General features: G+C 50.5%; 2 protein-coding genes across 2 annotated transcripts in view; one reads left to right on the top strand and one right to left on the bottom strand.

The window, feature by feature from the left end:
• Positions 1 to 18205, top strand: part of LOC142312901 (uncharacterized) — a 266818-nt gene that overhangs the window by 39124 nt on the left and 209489 nt on the right. The gene's annotated exons all lie outside the window — the stretch shown is intronic.
• Positions 6269 to 18201, bottom strand: LOC142312102 (uncharacterized). Its single transcript, XM_075350983.1, has 7 exons — positions 18022 to 18201; positions 10671 to 10813; positions 10362 to 10541; positions 10154 to 10277; positions 9978 to 10075; positions 9690 to 9780; positions 6269 to 8018 (listed from the first exon to the last, which is right to left on the bottom strand). The coding sequence occupies exons 2-7, from the start codon at positions 10746 to 10748 to the stop codon at positions 6787 to 6789; spliced, it is 1803 nt and encodes a 600-aa protein (XP_075207098.1). The 5' UTR covers positions 10749 to 10813; positions 18022 to 18201; the 3' UTR covers positions 6269 to 6786.

Here is an 18205-nt window from a genome sequence, read left to right as displayed (position 1 = left end):
GGATAAACACCCCATTTTCCCCACACCAAATCAACAGGACCTGCAGTTTGAAAGCTGATCTATTTCTCCTATGTCTTTTCCACACACACACAGTGCACACGATTAAGTACACCACGTTGGAAGAGGAACATGTGAATGTCCCAGGTCTTCAGGTACATGTTCCTCTTCTTTTTAGAGCTGTGTGGAGATAATCCGTCAATTATTGTTGATCGAATTGTAACTGGAAATGAAACTTGGGTGAACTTTTATGACCCAGAAATCAAACAGGAATCAATGCAGTGAGTCAAAAGAGGAACAATTCCTCCGAAGAAGTTCAAAGTCATTCCATCGATTGGAAAGCTGTTGGCCACAATTTTTTGGAAAGAAATTTTACTAATTGAATATATCAAGAAAATAGTGAAACTATCAGTGGGACAGCATATGCTGCTACTTTAGGCTATGTCCGCACGTTGCTTTTTACCTGCTTTTTTACTGCTTTTTCAACTGCAGCGTTTAATGCCAAAATGGTTGTGTTCTGCTTTTCAAGCAAAGTCTATGGGAATTTGGGTTTCTTGTCCGCACTATGCAGTTCAAACTGCAGCCTTTGTGTTGCAGAACTTTGGTCAAAAACTCAGCTTTGCAGTGCAAAACCCAAATGGCAAAAACAATTGACATGTCAATTGTTTTTTGCCATTTGGGTTTTGCACTGCAAACTTAATGGAGTAAGCCCCTTATGGAGTTTCGGAATCGTATAAAACGTCGCAATCATTGGGTGTTTTTGAAACAAAAAGTCAAACTAGTTTTTCTATTTTGCCTCAGTCCATTTTAAATGAGCCTAAAGGTCCCGTCACACACAGAGATAAATCTTTGGCAGATCTGTGGTTGCAGTGAAATCATGGACATATTGTTCCATTTGTACACAGCCACAAACCTGGCACTGATTGTCCACAATTTCACTGCAACCACAGATCTGCCACAGATTTATCTCTGTGTGTGACAGGGCCTTTAGTTGGGAGAAGGCAACTGTTTCTGAATTGCACTGATTTGTGATGAACGAGCACTACCACGCTCGTGTGCTCGCTACTCGTGACGAGCAGTTGGACTTGAGTATAATTAATGTCAATGGGGGACTCGAACATATTTCCGGAAAATCTTCATGTACTCTATTTGCGCTCATCCAAGCATCCAACTTCTCATTACAAGTACCAAGCATGGTAGTGCTCGCTCATCACTAGTTCTGATATTTGGTTTAGTCAGTGCAGGATAGAGCTACTAACTTGTATTTATGTATTATAGTGTGGATTTCTGTTTCTATGACAAAGTTTTTTTCAGTATTTGTAATTATGTTTTTATGTATGAACCAATGAGTTTTTTAAATTGATTTTTAGTATGTTTTCACAATCATTGCAAATAGCATCAAGTGTCAAATCTATTGAAGGGGGAGGAGAGTTTTTAGTCACTCTAACACCCTTTTTGGTATTTAAACGCTAGTGTGACATCATAACTATATCTATGATGAGATTAAATTGAAAAGATTAACTGTTAAGGCAACAGAGCAGGAGAAATGTGCAATACACTGACTCAAACTGATGTCTCTGTCAGAGGTAATATGTATCCCTCTGTGTCTGAGATGAGTGATGTGCCGTTATCACGGTTGTCACTCTGCTGTAAGAGTTTAGTGACCGTTTTTTGAGTCTGAGTCTCACTTTCCCCGTGAGACTGCTATTTAAAACTAGAAGTCCCAGGGAGGGGTCATTTAACATGTCTACCATTGAAACCCTATGGAGCTTGAAATTCCTGGGACTTCTAGTGTTAAATGGATGTTTTCCCTTTGGCAGTTGAAAAGTTAATGTCAGTATTCCTTGTCAGCAAGCAGGCCTAGTATCATCTCAGGTGTTTCCGGTCTGGACCACACCCAGTCCCTTTATATACCCTCTGCTACCAGCAGAGGTAGCCGATTATTCTTGATTAATTTGGATGCTGGTCTTGGAGCAGTTTGAAACGCTCTGCTAAAATTGCTGGTGTGGCTACAGTCCTGGTGCTGGCTGCAGCTGTCTGTTGTGGTGTTTTCCCCCTATCTGTCTTCCTTTCCCGTTGTGTTGTTCTAGTGCAGTGGCGAGGCTAGTGTCCGTCACCTGCCCACTCCGTAGTCAGGGACTAACGTAGAGTCATCTCAGGGTTTCAGGTTCCAGAGGTGTCCATCTTCCCTCTCACTAGCGCTAGGGCCCACCGTTGTGCATGTGTCGCGGGCGGAGGAGGGGACGCTGCGATCTCCCGCTCCTGCACCCGGCACGGCGATGTGGCTGAGAGACCGGACTGCAGGAGCGTCCTCGTTGGCGGTCGGACTGTGCATCTTGACAATCGAGCTTTCCAGGAACCCAGTATTGCTGCAGAATCCTGGCGTCTCTGCTTTTATAGCCGCGGCTACATGCGACCAGTCGCCATTTCGTCCTCCTTAGCCTCTTTCCGGCTCCTCCTCTATCGGGGCGGGGTCTTGGCCTTCGCGCCTCCACTACTCGAGGAGACGCTCGAGCGGGAACTTTTCGCGCCAAAGATGGCGGCTTCTGAAATTTTCTGGCCGGACACCTCCGGCGGTAACAAGGCGCACCTCTACCCAACGGCAGAGCGGTAAGATCCTGTTCGTGACGCCAAGTTGTCGCGGGCGGAGGAGGGGACGCTGCGCTCTCCCACTGCTCGGGTCCGGGGTCCGGCCGCCGCTGCTGCAGCGGCTGCTGCTGCAGCGGCTGCTGCTGCTCGGTGGCTCGAGCGATGGGCCGGATCCCGGGGACTCGAGCGGCGCTCCTCGCCCGTGAGTGAAAAGGGGGGTTGTTTGGTTTTAGGGATATTGTCCGTGACGCCACCCACGGTTGTGATGATTGTTGGTAACACCACCGCTGCTCTGTATGGGGGTCCCGAGAGCGGTGACAGGGAGCAGCAAAGTTGTTAGTTCTTCCCTCCGTGGGTAGGGGATGGTTGACCCGGGGCCCAGTGATGAGGTGGAGGATGAGGGATGGCGGGGCCGGTGCAGGGCTTGATGAGGTGCAGGGTCGCGGGGGCAGCGCTGTGCCTCACGGCACGGTAGTACTCACTCAGCCTGAGACGATGACACAGTTCTCGGTAAACACACGGCTGGAAAGACGGTTCCCACGGACGGCTGCTGTTGCTTTTCCCCGGTAGTTAACGGTGACTGTCTCTTTCCCTGCACCTATGTTCAATGTTGGTAGCGATGGATTCCCACCGGTAACCCACTCCCCGACTTGGATATGGGCTGGAGGAGCCCCTCTTTGCCCGCAGGCGCTGGCCCTGAGAAACTGGTGCCTTGGCGGTGGCGGTGTCTCTCTCATACGGTTGGACTGTTGCCTTCAATCGGGACTTAGTTGTTTGGAGACCCGCAGGTCCCCTTCACTGACGGATTTGGCAAATTCACGGCGACTCCTAGCCTTGCCGGGATCCGAAAGGCCCCTGCCAATGGTGCTGGCTTCTCCTTGTGTACCGGTCCGGTACCGCCGGGCCACCACCCGTCCACGGTCCTTACGGCAACTCCGATCAGCCTCCACTGCAGACGGTCACCGCCGTCTGCTAACCTTGCTGTCTCTGTCCGGGGCACACACCCAGACTAACTTCAGGCTCTCAACTGTCACTTTCCTCTTTTCACTTTCACCTCACAACTCCTCTCCAAAACTAATCTCTCTCTCAACTGCCTGGTTTTCCCGCCTCCAGGACTGTGAACTCCTCGGTGGGCGGGACCAACCGCCTGGCCCACCCCCCGGTGTAGACATCAGCCCCTGGAGGAAGGCAACAAGAATTTCTGGTCTAGCTTAGATGTGCCTAACCGGGGTGTAGGGTGTGGTGATGTCATTACCTGTGACCCCTGGCTTGTCCAGGGCGTCACACATGTGTCCCTGGTGTACTCTTTGTTTGTCTTGGTGTTACCCCTGATTTCTTGTGTTTTTGGCCTCACGCTCAATCTTCACTAGTGTGTGCGTGACAGCCGTATTGTCATACCTAGGTTACTGGACGACTAGCAAGTGGGTTCACTGGACCAAGGTAGCGTTCACTGAGCTGGAGGAGCAGACATGAGCGGCCAACAAATCTTCACTACTACCACTGGAGGTGCACACTGGTAAGTGGCCACTAAGAGACAACCCCCGGGGATCCCAATACCTCGACAACTGTAGCAATAGGACGGAGACCAGAAGACAGAGCAGAGGAGACCGAAGTTGGAGAGTTCCGGAGCAGGCTAGTGCTGTAGGTGATTTGGCAGGTGGTGAAGACTTGCAGGGTCTTGAGATCTCAGAATGGTCATAGACAGGTACACGGATGCTACTAGGCAGAATAGAGACAGGGTCACAGACAAATAAAAGATTGCACGAATGCACACGGGGAGCTGACAACTAGAACGGGCAGACTAGCTACGGGGACATGTTGAACAGGCTCTTCCCAATCCGGGAGGATGCCTTAAATACACAGTACCATGTGACAGAAGCCAGGAGACACTTCCGGGTTAGGTTGTGCTGGATCTTTAAGAAATGGGAGAGCAGCGCGGCCGTGACCTAAGCGCACTCCCGAGAGCCCTACCATGCTTTTGCAGGCCTTGGGAGCCAAAAACTAAATGAGGGGGTGGAGCCGGCAGGGACAGCAGGAGAATCTTGGTGCCCCTGGTACACAGGGAGCTGGGGCGCCAATAGGCGGGCAGAAGAAACACGGGAGCCACAGGAATGGACGGAGGCAGGGGAAGTGAGTCGGGAGGAGCGTCGGCTCACCTAGGCTGGGAGTGTTGATGATGTAACACATATAGTCCAGAACATCCTCCAATTCGTCTCCAGTAATATGCTTGACACAGGCATAGGACGGCAATTGTGACCTGTGCTAGGTAGCGCTTCTGCTGGGACAACTGGTGCCAGTACTCAGGATGATGGTGGCTCGATAATTTTTTTATTGACAAATGCCATGGTATAGGTTTTTTTCCTATTACAACACCCTGCCAGTTGCTATTGTCACCTTTTTCTTAATCATACATATTTTACTACACTATTAATTAACCTTTGTCAATGTTTTGAACCAAAATTACTCCCTTTCTCAAAAAAGGACAAACCAAGAAATGTTTAGGTACATGGCACACTCAAAAATCAACAGCAGCAACACACCGAAGCAATGGTGGTGTGTGTGCATGCCTAAAATGATTAAGTTAATAATTGTGTAAAAAAATTACTTTGTGACATGAACACTTTGTGAGCCAGAGAGTCACACATACATTATAGGTCTATCATTTTAATTCTCTTTCAGATTTAACACACTGCTACCCTTCTCAAAAGAGTTGACCACTAAATTCTAAAGCGGGCTTTACACGCTGTGACATCGCTAATGCGGAGTCGTTGGGGTCACAGAATTTGTGACGCACATCCGGCCGCATTAGTGATGCCATTGCGTGTGACACCGATAAGCGATTTTGCATCGTTGCAAAAACGTGCAAAATCGCTAATCGGCGACACGGGGGTCCATTCTCAAAAATCGTTACTGCAGCAGTAATGAAGTTGTTCCTCGTTTCTGCGGCAGCACACATCGCTGCGTGTGACGCCGCAGGAACGAGGAAGCTCCCCTTACCTGCCTCCCGGCTGCTATGCGGAAGGAAGGAGGTGGGCGGGATGTTACGTCCCGCTCATCTCCGCCCCTCCGCTGCTATTGGGCGGCGGTTCAGTGACGCTTCAGTGACGTCGCTGTGACGCCGCACGGACCGCCCCCTTAGAAAGGAGGCGGTTCGCCCGTCACAGCGACGTCGACGGACAGGTAAGTATGTGTGACGGCTGTTGTGCGACACGGGCAGCGATTTGCCCGTGTCGCGCAACAGATGGGGGCGGGTACCCACACTAGCGATATCGGGACCGATATCGCAGTGTGTAAAGTAGCCTTAAGACTACAACAAAAAAATAAAAGCAGCAACAGGATGCAGTATCGATGGGGTGGATCTATTTGATATCTGAATAATAAAACTGTTGTGCTAAAATATCAGTAGTTTGTGTCATTCATAGTTTGTGAGACTGTCACATAAGTAAATATCTTTTTCTTACTTCTCTTTTGTACTTTTGGAAACAATTTCCCTCACCAAAACGGACCAAGGAAGAAATGTTTGATACATGCTCTAAAATAACCGCCCACAGTATAGGTGTATCATGTATGCACATCACATTATAAACATTAAGACATTTAAAAAACTCAGTAGTTTGTGACGTACACAATTTATGAGCCAATGAGACTTAAAAGTTTATTTTTTTTTCTTTATATTGGCAGACTGTTTCTGCATGAATACCCCCCAAAAAATAGTACCTAAAATACAGCAGAAGTACTATACAGTAACTACTGTAAATAGCTGCTACATTCCCTGTTTTTGCTTTTATACAGTCTATAATAGTCCCTCCTGATTGGCTGGGCTAGTGATGTGATAGCTTCAAGGCAATATGGGGAAGCCTGCCTGGATGGAGACAATCTTCTGCAATGTGCAAAATGATAAAAGGTATTTTAAGAGATTCATGCACAAAAAATTGCAAACTGTTCAAATTGGCCTGATTTAGTGATTTCCTAAAACCGCAACACATACTTGAGTCACATCAAATCGATAATATATCTAACTAACAAATTTTGAGCTACCTGTGAAACATTTACCATATTCAAAACATGCAAATTAAGTCCCCTTTTTGAAAGTCAAAAAGATTTGTTTGCCTAAAAAAATTCAAAGCTTAAAAATGGTTTCTTTCCTGTGTGACTTTTCCATTATGATTTTCTGAAAAAACACTTCCCAAATTCTGACCATCAAAATGGCATCTCCCTTGTGTGAGTTCTCTGATGTGTAACAAGACTCCACCTTTGTTTAAAACATTTGCCACATTTTGAACATGAATATGGCTTCTCCCCTGTGTGAATTTTTTGATGATCAACGAGATTTGATTTACGTGAAAAAGATTTTGCACATTCTGAGCATGAAAATGGCTTCTCCCCTGTGTGAATTTTTTTATGGTCAGCAAGGTTTGATTTCTGAGAAAAACATTTCCCACATTCTAGGCATGAAAACGGTTTCTCTCCTGTGTGACTTATCTGATGGGTAATAAGAATTGATTTTTGGTTAAAACATTTCCCACATTGTTCACATGAGAACGGTTTCTCCCCCGTATGAATTCTCTGATGTATAACAAGACCTGACTTATGTTTAAAACATTTCCCACATTCTAAACATATAAAAGGCTTCTCCCCTGTGTGAGATTTTTGATGGACAAAAAGCTTTGACCTTTGAGAAAATCGTTTCCCACATTCTAAACATGAATATGGCTTCACTCCTGTATGACTTTTCTGATGTACAGCGAGATGTGATTTTTGGTGAAAACATTTACCACATTCTGTGCATAAGAACGGCTTCTCCCCTGTATGAATTCTCTGATGTGTAATAAGATCTGACTTCTTTTTAAAACATTTCCCGCATTCTGAACATGAAAATGGCTTCTCCCCCGTGTGAATTTTTTGATGGTCAACAAGATTAGATTTTCGAGAAAAACAATTCCCACATTCCAAGCATGAGAATGGTTTTTCCCCGCTGTGACTTTTCTCATGTCTAGTAAGTTTAGATTGACAATCAAAGCATGCTCCACATACTGAACAAGAGAATGGCTTTTCTCCAGTGTGAGTTTTTTGATGCGCAAAAAGATTTGATTTCCGTGTAAAGCATTTTCCACATTCCAAGCATGACAATTCCTGATTTGATATATCTACGTAATATTTTCCACATTTTAAACTTGTAAATGGATTCTCTCCTTTGTGAGATATTTCATGTTCCACATCCTTTTCGTTATTTTTATTCTGCTTATCGGTTTGTAATGAGTCAGAAGATAGGACCTGTTGAAAACGATTAGATGATAGATTCTTGTTGTGAAGAGATGATGGTATATCTGAGATAACTACACGTTGTACAGTTGTATCTTGTGTGATAACATGATCATCTACTTCAAAATCTGAAGAAACCACATATCCGTTTGCACCTCTGATGAAGTCACCTGGAGAGAATAAAACAGATTACATTTATTTTTTTATAATGAAAACAATTATATTGAAATTTAACAATATTGCTATATGAAAATTTCCATGCAAATTGTGGGGATTGAAGCAAAATAAAAGGTTGAAAAATATGGTACTACTAGAACACAATGTAATGGTATGTGGTGTATGGCATTTATTATTAACCTTTGGACTACCAATTTTACATTTCATTGAATCCATCACAAATACATAAGGATGAACTGGGTAACAATGATTTGAACTTTTGAATTTCAGGCTCCAAATCTCATCATCAACCACAGCTTCGAACATAAGACTACCTTCACTTTATAGACAATCATCTTGACTATCTCATACATAAGTTTGACTTGCAACTATTTAGCATATGATTAGCTATGCACATCTTGTCATGTTACTGCATTGGTACTGTTTTGCTCCTGGTAGCGAAAAAAATCTTTTTATTCTTGTATACTATAAATTGCAACCTGTTTTCACACATGAAGATTTTCTAAGAAAAGAGAAACAGCATCCAGCTCATCGATAGCAGCCTCGCCAGGAAAATTGCCAAACTGCATCATGTGAGTGCTATGACAGTTGGAAGAATACGAAATGAAGTCCGTCTATGCATTTTAAAGCCAAGAAGTGGATGTCCAGGCAAAATATTGTCTCATCACAAGGTTTATCAGTTCTGGTGCAGCAAACACGGCAGTGGAGGCAGCTCGTATGCTTCATAATAGTGAGATCACAGACATCCATGCAACCACTGTGTGACACACATTACACAAATCTGTAATATAGCCCAAAAAAGTTGAAGAAGTCTCAATTTCAATATCGTCATTTGAAGAGTTAGCTCGAGTTTGCGAAAAAGTACGAAACGTGGACAGTAGAAGATTAGAAATGGGTGATTTGGAACCATGAGACGAAAGTCTAAGCTCTGATGGGTGCAAACAGGTCTGAAAGTAACAGGGGAAAAAGGGGCTAACAGATTGAGAAATTGAAGCAACTATCAAGTTCAGTGAAGTAAGTCTGCTGATATGGATTTTGTTTCTCAGCCAAAGGCGCTGGACACTTGACCAGGATTGATGGTGGTCTCAATGCTGAGCTATATGTGGGTAACCTGCAAGACGAGTTACTTCACACACTCGAGTACTATGGGTATGATAAGTATGACATAGTGTTCCAGCAGGACAATGACTTGAAGCATTCATCAAGACTGGCGAGGAAATGGTTCAATGACAAGGAAGTAGAGGTGCTAGATTGGCCCCCGCAGTCCACAGACCTCAACCAGTAGAACACATATGGGTACAGTTGGGTACAAGAAAAAAGCTGTATACATACCCAAGTGAGTCGACTAGTATGTACCAACATTGGCTAAGTGTAGAAAAGACCTGGGATCAGATATCGGTCGAGACATGCTTGAATCTAAACAAGACATGTCCACCATATGTTCTCATTACTTCTAATGGTATTTTCAGCTGTATTTTATATCCTTATTATATCATCTATTAACAATATATTTTTATCCATATTTATTTACTATTTTTGCCAAAGGAGTGAATCTTAAGCTGAAAACCCTGAAAGATCACGGAGCTCACAAGTAACAGAAAATGGTAGCAGTCAGTGACTGAGAAGAATCTGTGACTTGTCTGCATTCAGTGGTCACTACTCACCTGGGTAATCATATGTAGGAATCTCCACTTTACACCACTCATCATCGCTATCATATGTCTCTGTAGTATTACTATGTATCAGATCTTTACCCTGAAAGAAATATTGTAAACATCACAGACAGATGGAGAAGTCACATCTATGATCAGCTCTAATCCTGCCATCTCCACCGTTCTCATTACACAAGTATAAAACATATAATACTGGAGGATAAAACAAGACTGAACACAAGACCTTCACAGCCGTCTACACATCATAGGGAGATTTCATGTCACCTTCTCTCCATCTACCTGATGATCCTGAGGAACATCGGGATCTTCTTGTTTACAGTCCTGTGGGAGAAGAGGACGGGGACATCTCTCTGGTGTTGTCCTCTCACTGGATAGAACTGGAGGAAACACATACAGGCACTGAATTCATTTGTTACATGCAGATAATTATAGGCCTTGTGTATTTAGTCTATTACCTGGTGATGTGAGGGGCTGCGGAACTTCCATCATGACGTCCTTGTACAGATCTTTGTGTCCTTCTAAATACTCCCACTCCTCCATGGAGAAATAGACGGCGACATCCTGACACCTTATAGGAACCTGACACATACAATGATACCGTCACCCCCCCCGATCCTTTCATAACATTACTGTATAATTTCCCAGCATTCCCAGCAGTGTCACCTCTCCAGTCAGCAAGTCAATCATCTTGTAGATTAGTTCTAGGATCTTCTGGTCATTGATGTCCTCATGTATCAGGGGGTGAGTTGGAGGCCCTGTGATTGGGCTCAGGGGTCTTCTCCATCCTTCAGACACAGGGGCCTGACAGCGCTCACTAGAGGTCTTCTTCACTACTGTGTAATCCTGGTTATGGAGAGACACATTAATAAATCTCACTACAGACATTTCCAGAGTCCTCACCTCTCCAGTTCTGTCCATCTGTTATTCCCATAGATAAGAATGATGTAATGTGACGTCATCAGAATCTCTCACCTCTCCAGTAAGCCGGAAGAGGATCTCTAGGGTGAGGTGTAATATCCTCTCCACCATCTTGTCTCTGTCCTTATCCATTCTTGATGAGTCAATCAGGAAAATTCTCTTATATAGAAGATGAGAGGATCCAGTATTGGAGGGACCTGAATGGGGAGAAGATGAAAAACTTCTGAAGTTAATAAAGGGTAACATATAAGATATATCCTGTACTGTGCAAGCGTTTTACGCAGAGGTTTAAAAAATGCTGCTAAGTAAGAATGCCTTCACAAAATAGAAGTGTTAATAGTTTATTTTTAGGAATCAAGAAATGAGTCAGTGAATGAACAAAAGACAAATCTAAATCAAATGAATATTTACGGTGATCATCTTTTGCCCTCTTAACAGCATCAAATCATTAATTCTCCTAGGTTCTCTTTTTCACAGTTTTCGAGGGAAATCAATAAGGATTGTATTCCAAATATCTTGGAGAACTAACCACAGATCTTCTGTGGATGTAGGCTGCGACAATCCCTTATGCAATCCTAGACTCAATGATACTGAGATCAGGGCTCTGTGGGGCTGTATCATCACTTTTAGGTGCCTTCTTTTTAGTTCTTAATGACATTAGCTCTATGTTTAGGACCAATGTATGACTTAAGAATAAATTTGGCGCTTTCTTGATGGTATTGCATGATGCATAAGCATCTGTTTGTATTTCTCAGCACTGAGGACACCATTACTGCTGACCAAAGCCCTAATTCCATTTGATGAAATGTAACCCAACATTTACAGGACCTTCCATGCTTTACTGTTGCCTGCAGACACACATTATTGTGCCATTCACCAACCCTTTGAAAATCAAACTGCTTTATGTTACAGCCAAATATTTCACATTCTGACTCATCAGTCCAGAGCACTTGCTGTCATTTTGCTGCATAGTTGATGCACTTGGCCTAGTTTTCATGTCACAGACAGGGCCGTATTTGCCACTAGGCACCCGTGGTCCCGTGCCTAGGGCGGCACGTTGCGGGGGGGCGGCACTTTCTGGCAGCAAAAAAAAAAAAAAAAAAAAAAAAATATATAAATTTTTATTTTTTTTTTTTTTTTTACATCCCCGCCCCTCCCTCCGTTGCACTTCGCTGTGTTCTCGGGGGGGAGGGGGGGGTTGAGAGGGAGAGGAAAGGCGCACTTCTGTCTCTTTAAATACACGGAGGGCGCCAGGCATAGTGAGCTGATTAACCCCGGAAGTTCCATCGTCTGCACTTCCGGGTCAGAGGCGCGCGGGGCGCGCCAATCAGCTCACTGCCCCGTGCTGCAGCGTCCAATTCTGCAGACAACACACGCCGCGGAGGAGGACGCAGCTGGAGCCAGCCAGAAGAGGATAATAGCAGAGCAGGGCAGCAGGCACCGGAGCAGGTATGCGTAAGGCAGAGCCTAGAATGTATGGGCACCTTACAGGTTAGTTGATGATCGTTGCGATGCCTCTTTTTGTTTGGGGGGAGGCTGGGAAAAGAGAGAGGCTGGGAAAAGAGAGAGGCTGGGGGGAGGCTGGGAAAAGAGAGAGGCTGGGGGGAGGCTGGGAAAAGAGAGAGGCTGGGGGGAGGCTGGGAAAAGAGAGAGGCTGGGGGGAGGCTGGGAAGAGAGAGGCTGGGGGGGAGGCTGGGAAGAGAGAGAGGCTGGGGGGGAGGCTGGGAAAAGAGAGGCTGGGGGGAGGCTGGGAAAAGAGAGAGGCTGGGGGGAGGCTGGGAAAAGAGAGAGGCTGGGGGGAGGCTGGGAAAAGAAAGAGGCTGGGGGGAGGCTGGGAAGAGAGAGGCTGAGGCTGGGGGGGGAGGCTGGGAAGAGAGAGAGGCTGGGGGGGAGGCTGGGAAGAGAGAGGCTGGGGGGGAGGCTGGGAAGAGAGAGAGGCTGGGGGGAGGCTGGGAAAAGAGAGAGGCTGGGGGGAGGCTGGGAAAAGAGAGAGGCTGGGGGGAGGCTGGGAAAAGAGAGAGGCTGGGGGGAGGCTGGGAAAAGAGAGAGGCTGGGGGGAGGCTGGGAAAAGAGAGAGGCTGGGGGGAGGCTGGGAAAAGAGAGAGGCTGGGGGGAGGCTGGGAAAAGAGAGAGGCTGGGGGGAGGCTGGGAAAAGAGAGAGGCTGGGGGGAGGCTGGGAAAAGAGAGGCTGAGGCTGGGGGGAGGCTGGGAAGAGAGAGGCTGAGGCTGGGGGGGGAGGCTGGGAAGAGAGAGGCTGAGGCTGGGGGGGAGGCTGGGAAAAGAGAGAGGCTGGGGGAAGGCTGGAAAGAGAGAGGCTGAGGCTGGGGGGGGGAGGCTGGGAAGAGAGAGAGGCTGAGGCTGGGGGGAGAGAGGCTGAGGCTGGGAGGGAGGCTGGGAAGAGAGAGAGGCTGAGGCTGGGGGGGAGAGAGGCTGAGGCTGGGGGGGAGGCTGGGGGAGAGAGAGGCTGAGGCCGGGGGGGGAGGCTGGGAAGAGAGAGAGGCTGAGGCTGGGGGGAGAGAGGCTGAGGCTGGGGGGAGAGAGAGGCTGAGGCTGGGGGGGAGGCTGGGGGGAGAGGCTGAGGCTGGGGGGGAGGCTGGGGGGAGAGAGGCTGAGGCTGGGGGGGAGGCTGGGGGGAGAGAGGCTGAGGCTGGGGGGGAGGCTGGGGGGAGAGAGGCTGAGGCTGGGGGGGGAGGCTGGGGGGAGAGAGGCTGAGGCTGGGGGGGAGGCTGGGGGGAGAGAGGCTGAGGCTGGGGGGAGGATGGGGGGAGAGAGGCTGAGGCTGGGGGGGGAGGCTGGGGGGAGAGAGAGGCTGAGGCTGGGGGGGAGGCTGGGGGGAGAGAGAGGCTGAGGCTGGGGGGGAGGCTGGGGGGAGAGAGAGGCTGAGGCTGGGGGGGAGGCTGGGGGGAGAGAGAGGCTGAGGCTGGGGGGAGAGAGGCTGAGGCTGGGGGAGGCTGGGGGGAGAGAGGCTGAGGCTGGGGGAGGCTGGGGGGAGAGAGGCTGAGGCTGGGGGAGGCTGGGGGGAGAGAGGCTGAGGCTGGGGGAGGCTGGGGGGAGAGAGGCTGAGGCTGGGGGAGGCTGGGGGGGAGAGAGGCTGAGGCTGGGGGAGGCTGGGGGGAGAGAGGCTGAGGCTGAGGGAGGCTGGGGAAGAGAGAGGCTGAGGCTGGGGGAGGCTGGGCGAGAGAGAGGCTGATGCTGGGGGAGGCTGCGGGAGAGAGAGGATGATGCTGGGGGAGGCTGCAGGAGAGAGAGGATGATGCTGGGGGAGGCTGCGGGAGAGAGAGGCTGATGCTGGGGGAGGCTGCGGGAGAGAGAGGCTGATGCTGGGGGAGAGAGAGGCTGAGGCTGGGGGAGGCTGGGGGAGAGAGAGGCTGAGGCTGGGGGAGGCTGGGGGAGAGAGAGGCTGAGGCTGGGGGAGAGAGAGGCTGAGGCTGGGGGAGAGAGAGGCTGAGGCTGGGGGAGGCTGGGGGAGAGAGAGGCTGAGGCTGGGGGATGCTGGGGGAGAGAGAGGCTGAGGCTGGGGGAGAGAGAGGCTGAGGCTGGGGGATGCTGGGGGAGAGAGAGGCTGAGGCTGGGGGAGAGAGAGGCTGAGGCTGGGGGGAGGCTGGGGGGAGAGAGAGGCTGAGGCTGGGGGGAGGCTGGGGGGAGAGGCTGAGGCTGGGGGGGAGGCTGGGGGGAGAGGCTGAGGCTGGGGGGAGGCTGGGGGGAGAGGCTGAGGCTGGGGGGGAGGCTGGGGGGAAAGAGGCTGAGGCTGGGGGGGAGGCTGAGGCTGGGGGGAGGCTGGGGGGAGAGAGGCTGAGGCTGGGGGGGAGGCTGGGGGGAGAGAGAGGCTGAGGCTGGGGGGGAGGCTGGGGGGAGAGAGAGGCTGAGGCTGGGGGGAGAGAGAGGCTGAGGCTGGGGGGAGGCTGGGGGGAGAGAGAGGCTGAGGCTGGGGGGAGAGAGGCTGAGGCTGGGGGGAGAGAGGCTGAGGCTGGGGGAGGCTGGGGGGAGAGAGGCTGAGGCTGGGGGAGGGCTGGGGGGAGAGAGGCTGAGGCTGGGGGAGGCTGGGGGGAGAGAGGCTGAGGCTGGGGGGGAGAGAGGCTGAGGCTGGGGGAGGCTGGGGGGGAGAGAGGCTGAGGCTGGGGGAGGCTGGGGAAGAGAGAGGCTGAGGCTGGGGGAGGCTGGGGGAGAGAGAGGCTGATGCTGGGGGAGGCTGCGGGAGAGAGAGGATGATGCTGGGGGAGGCTGCGGGAGAGAGAGGATGATGCTGGGGGAGGCTGCGGGAGAGAGAGGCTGATGCTGGGGGAGGCTGCGGGAGAGAGAGGCTGATGCTGGGGGAGAGAGAGGCTGAGGCTGGGGGAGGCTGGGGGAGAGAGAGGCTGAGGCTGGGGGAGGCTGGGGGAGAGAGAGGCTGAGGCTGGGGGAGAGAGAGGCTGAGGCTGGGGGAGAGAGAGGCTGAGGCTGGGGGAGGCTGGGGGAGAGAGAGGCTGAGGCTGGGGGATGCTGGGGGAGAGAGAGGCTGAGGCTGGGGGAGAGAGAGGCTGAGGCTGGGGGAGGCTGGGGGAGAGAGAGGCTGATGCTGGGGGAGGCTGGGGGAGAGAGAGGATGATGCTGGGGGAGGCTGCGGGAGAGAGAGGCTGATGCTGGGGGAGGCTGGGGGAGAGAGGCTGCTGCTGGGGGAATGGGAGAGAGGGGCTAATGCTAGAGACAGAGGACAAGGGTTGAGGGATAGTGCAATGACAAAATCGATGTAGGGGAGTCAATATCAAGAGTGGGGTAGTGTGTGTGTGTGGGGGGTGGAGTCTCAGCACAAGCGCTAGTGTGGTGGTCTTAGTATGATGAATGGGGCAGCATGGAGGTGTCATTATGGAAAAGAGTAAGGCAGCATTAGGAGCTCATGGAGAGGGGCAGCATGCATGGGACACTGTGAGGAGGGGGCAGCATGCATGGGACATTGTGAGGAGGGGGCAGCATGCATGGGACATTGTGAGGAGGGGGCAGCATGCATGGGACATTGTGAGGAGGGGGCAGCATGCATGGGACATTGTGAGGAGGGGGCAGCATGCATGGGACATTGTGAGGAGGGGGCAGTATGCATGGGACATTGTGAGGAGGGGGCAGCATGCATGGGACCCTGTGAGGAGGGGGCAGCATATGCATGGGACCCTGTGAGGAGGGGGCAGCATGCATGGGACATTGTGAGGAGGGGGCAGCATGCATGGGACATTGTGAGGAGGGGGCAGTATGCATGGGACAGTGTGAGGAGGGGGCAGCATGCATGGGACATTGTGAGGATGGAGCAGCATGCATGGGACACTGTGAGGAGGGGGCAGCATGCATGGGACACTGTGAGGAGGGGGCAGCATGCATGGGACACTGTGAGGATGGAGCAGCATGCATGGGACACTGTGAGGAGGGGGCAGCATGCATGGGACACTGTGAGGAGGGGACAGCATGCATGGGACACTGTGAGGAGGGGACAGCATGCATGGGACACTGTGAGGAGGGGGCAGCATGCATGGGACACTGAGGAGAGGGCAGCATGCATGGGACACTGTGAGGAGGGGGCAGCATGCATGGGACCCTGTGAGGAGGGAGCAGCATGCATGGGACCCCGTGAGGAGGGAGCAGCATGCATGGGACCCTGTGAAGATGGAGCAGCATGCATGGGACCCTGTGAGGAGGGAGCAGCATGCATGGGACCCTGTGAGGAGGGGGCAGCATGCATGGGACCCTGTGAGGAGGGAGCAGCATGCATGGGACCCTGTGAGGAGGGGGCAGCATGCATGGGACACTGTGAGGAGGGAGCAGCATGCATGGGACACTGTGAGGAGGGATCAGCATGCATGGGACACTGTGAGGATGGAGCAGCATGCATGGGACACTGTGAGGATGGAGCAGCATGCATGGGACACTGTGAGGAGGGAGCAGCATGCATGGGACACTGTGAGGATGGAGTAGCATGCATGGGACACTGTGAGGAGGGAGCAGCATGCATGGGACACTGTGAGGAGAGAGCAGCATGCATGGGACACTGTGAGGAGGGAGCAGCATGCATGGGACACTGTGAGGAGGGAGCAGCATGCATGGGACACTGTGAGGAGGGAGCAGCATGCATGGGACACTGTGAGGATGGAGCAGCATGCATGGGACACTGTGAGGATGGAGCAGCATGCATGGGACCCTGTGAGGAGGGGGCAGCATGCATGGGACCCTGTGAGGAGGGAGCAGCATGCATGGGACCCTGTGAGGAGGGAGCAGCATGCATGGAACCCTGTGAGGATGGAGCAGCATGCATGGGACACTGTGAGGATGGAGCAGCATGCATGGGACACTGTGAAGATGGAGCAGCATGCATGGGACACTGTGAGGAGGGGGCAGCATGCATGGGACATTGTGAGGAGGGGGCAGCATGCATGGGACATTGTGAGGAGGGATCAGCATGCATGGGACACTGTGAGGATGGAGCAGCATGCATGGGACACTGTGAGGAGGAGGCAGCATGCATGGGACACTGTGAGGAGGGGGCAGCATGCATGGGACACTGTGAGAAGGGGGCAGCATGCATGGGACACTGTGAGGAGGGGGCAGCATGCATGGGACATTGTGAGGAGGGGGCAGCATGCATGGGACATTGTGAGGAGGGGGCAGCATGCATGGGACATTGTGAGGAGGGGGCAGCATGATGTGAGGACAATGTGCAGATCATATTTCATAATTGAGGAAGGTGTGGTGGATATAATTTATAAGGGAGGGCAGTGTGTAGTTTATTAGGGGCAGTGTGACAGTCACAGTATATAAGTGGGGACAGTGTCACAGTCACAGTATATAAGGGGGGACGGTGTGGTGGGAATATTTTATACTCATGCTATGTTTTGATGTGCCCGTGGTGATCCCCATTGGGGGGGGGGTTAGTGCCCTTTGTTTCTCATTTATACTTTTTAAAGTGTTTTACAAAGTAGATCTGCCTTAAACAGATGTCAAGTGCGAAAACTCAGTTTTACGTTGTCACTAAGGGGCGCGACCACTTAAAGTGCCTAGGGCAGCACGAAGGCAAAATACAGCCCTGGTCACAGATATGATTTTTTGGCACAAATTCTTAGATGAAGACCAATGCTACCCAGACATCTCCAAACTGGAGATGGGTGTAGATGGGCCAGTTGGTTGGTTAGTGCCAGTTCTGAGTTGATGACTATGCTGGACATCTTCCAATACTGAAGTGTAGTAAGCATGACATGTATTTTACTTCCTGCATTAAGTTTCCTTGCCTGAACATCTGCATCTAAGTCCTCAACATTGCTCAATTCTTGATGTCTTCAATGCTGAGAAATAAAGGCAGATATAGACAGTTCCCAACTTACGAATATCTAACATACGTATGACCCCTATTTACGAATATCAGATGTTAAATAAGAAACGTACTACTCACCTTTCACCTCGCTTCCTGCTGTCCTGTTCTCTTCTTTCCACCGTTGTGCACCTCTTGTCAATAGACCAGGACTTTGGGCCGCACCCAGGTTTCATAAGTCACTGTGTGTTTTCAAGTAACAATACCGGAAGATCAAGCTGTTGCTGTGCTGTGACCTCAGGGGCCTAAATGAGGCCTGAAATCC

The sequence above is a fragment of the Anomaloglossus baeobatrachus genome, chromosome 5 (genome assembly GCF_048569485.1).
Source record: "Anomaloglossus baeobatrachus isolate aAnoBae1 chromosome 5, aAnoBae1.hap1, whole genome shotgun sequence".
NCBI lineage: Eukaryota > Metazoa > Chordata > Amphibia > Anura > Aromobatidae > Anomaloglossus > Anomaloglossus baeobatrachus.
This window is presented reverse-complemented; position numbering and strand designations above follow the sequence as displayed.

What these genes read in the sequence shown, in the direction of transcription:
- LOC142312102 (XM_075350983.1), bottom strand. Translation starts at nt 10,748, where the DNA reads ATGGATAAGGACAGAGACAAGATGGTGGAGAGGATATTACACCTCACC. An exon ending in GCAGCCCCTCACATCACCAG is followed by an intron (nt 10,076 to 10,153) that starts GTAATAGACTAA and finishes TGTTTCCTCCAG; the next exon opens with TTCTATCCAGTGAGAGGACA. An exon ending in TCCTACATATGATTACCCAG is followed by an intron (nt 8,019 to 9,689) that starts GTGAGTAGTGAC and finishes TATTCTCTCCAG; the next exon opens with GTGACTTCATCAGAGGTGCA.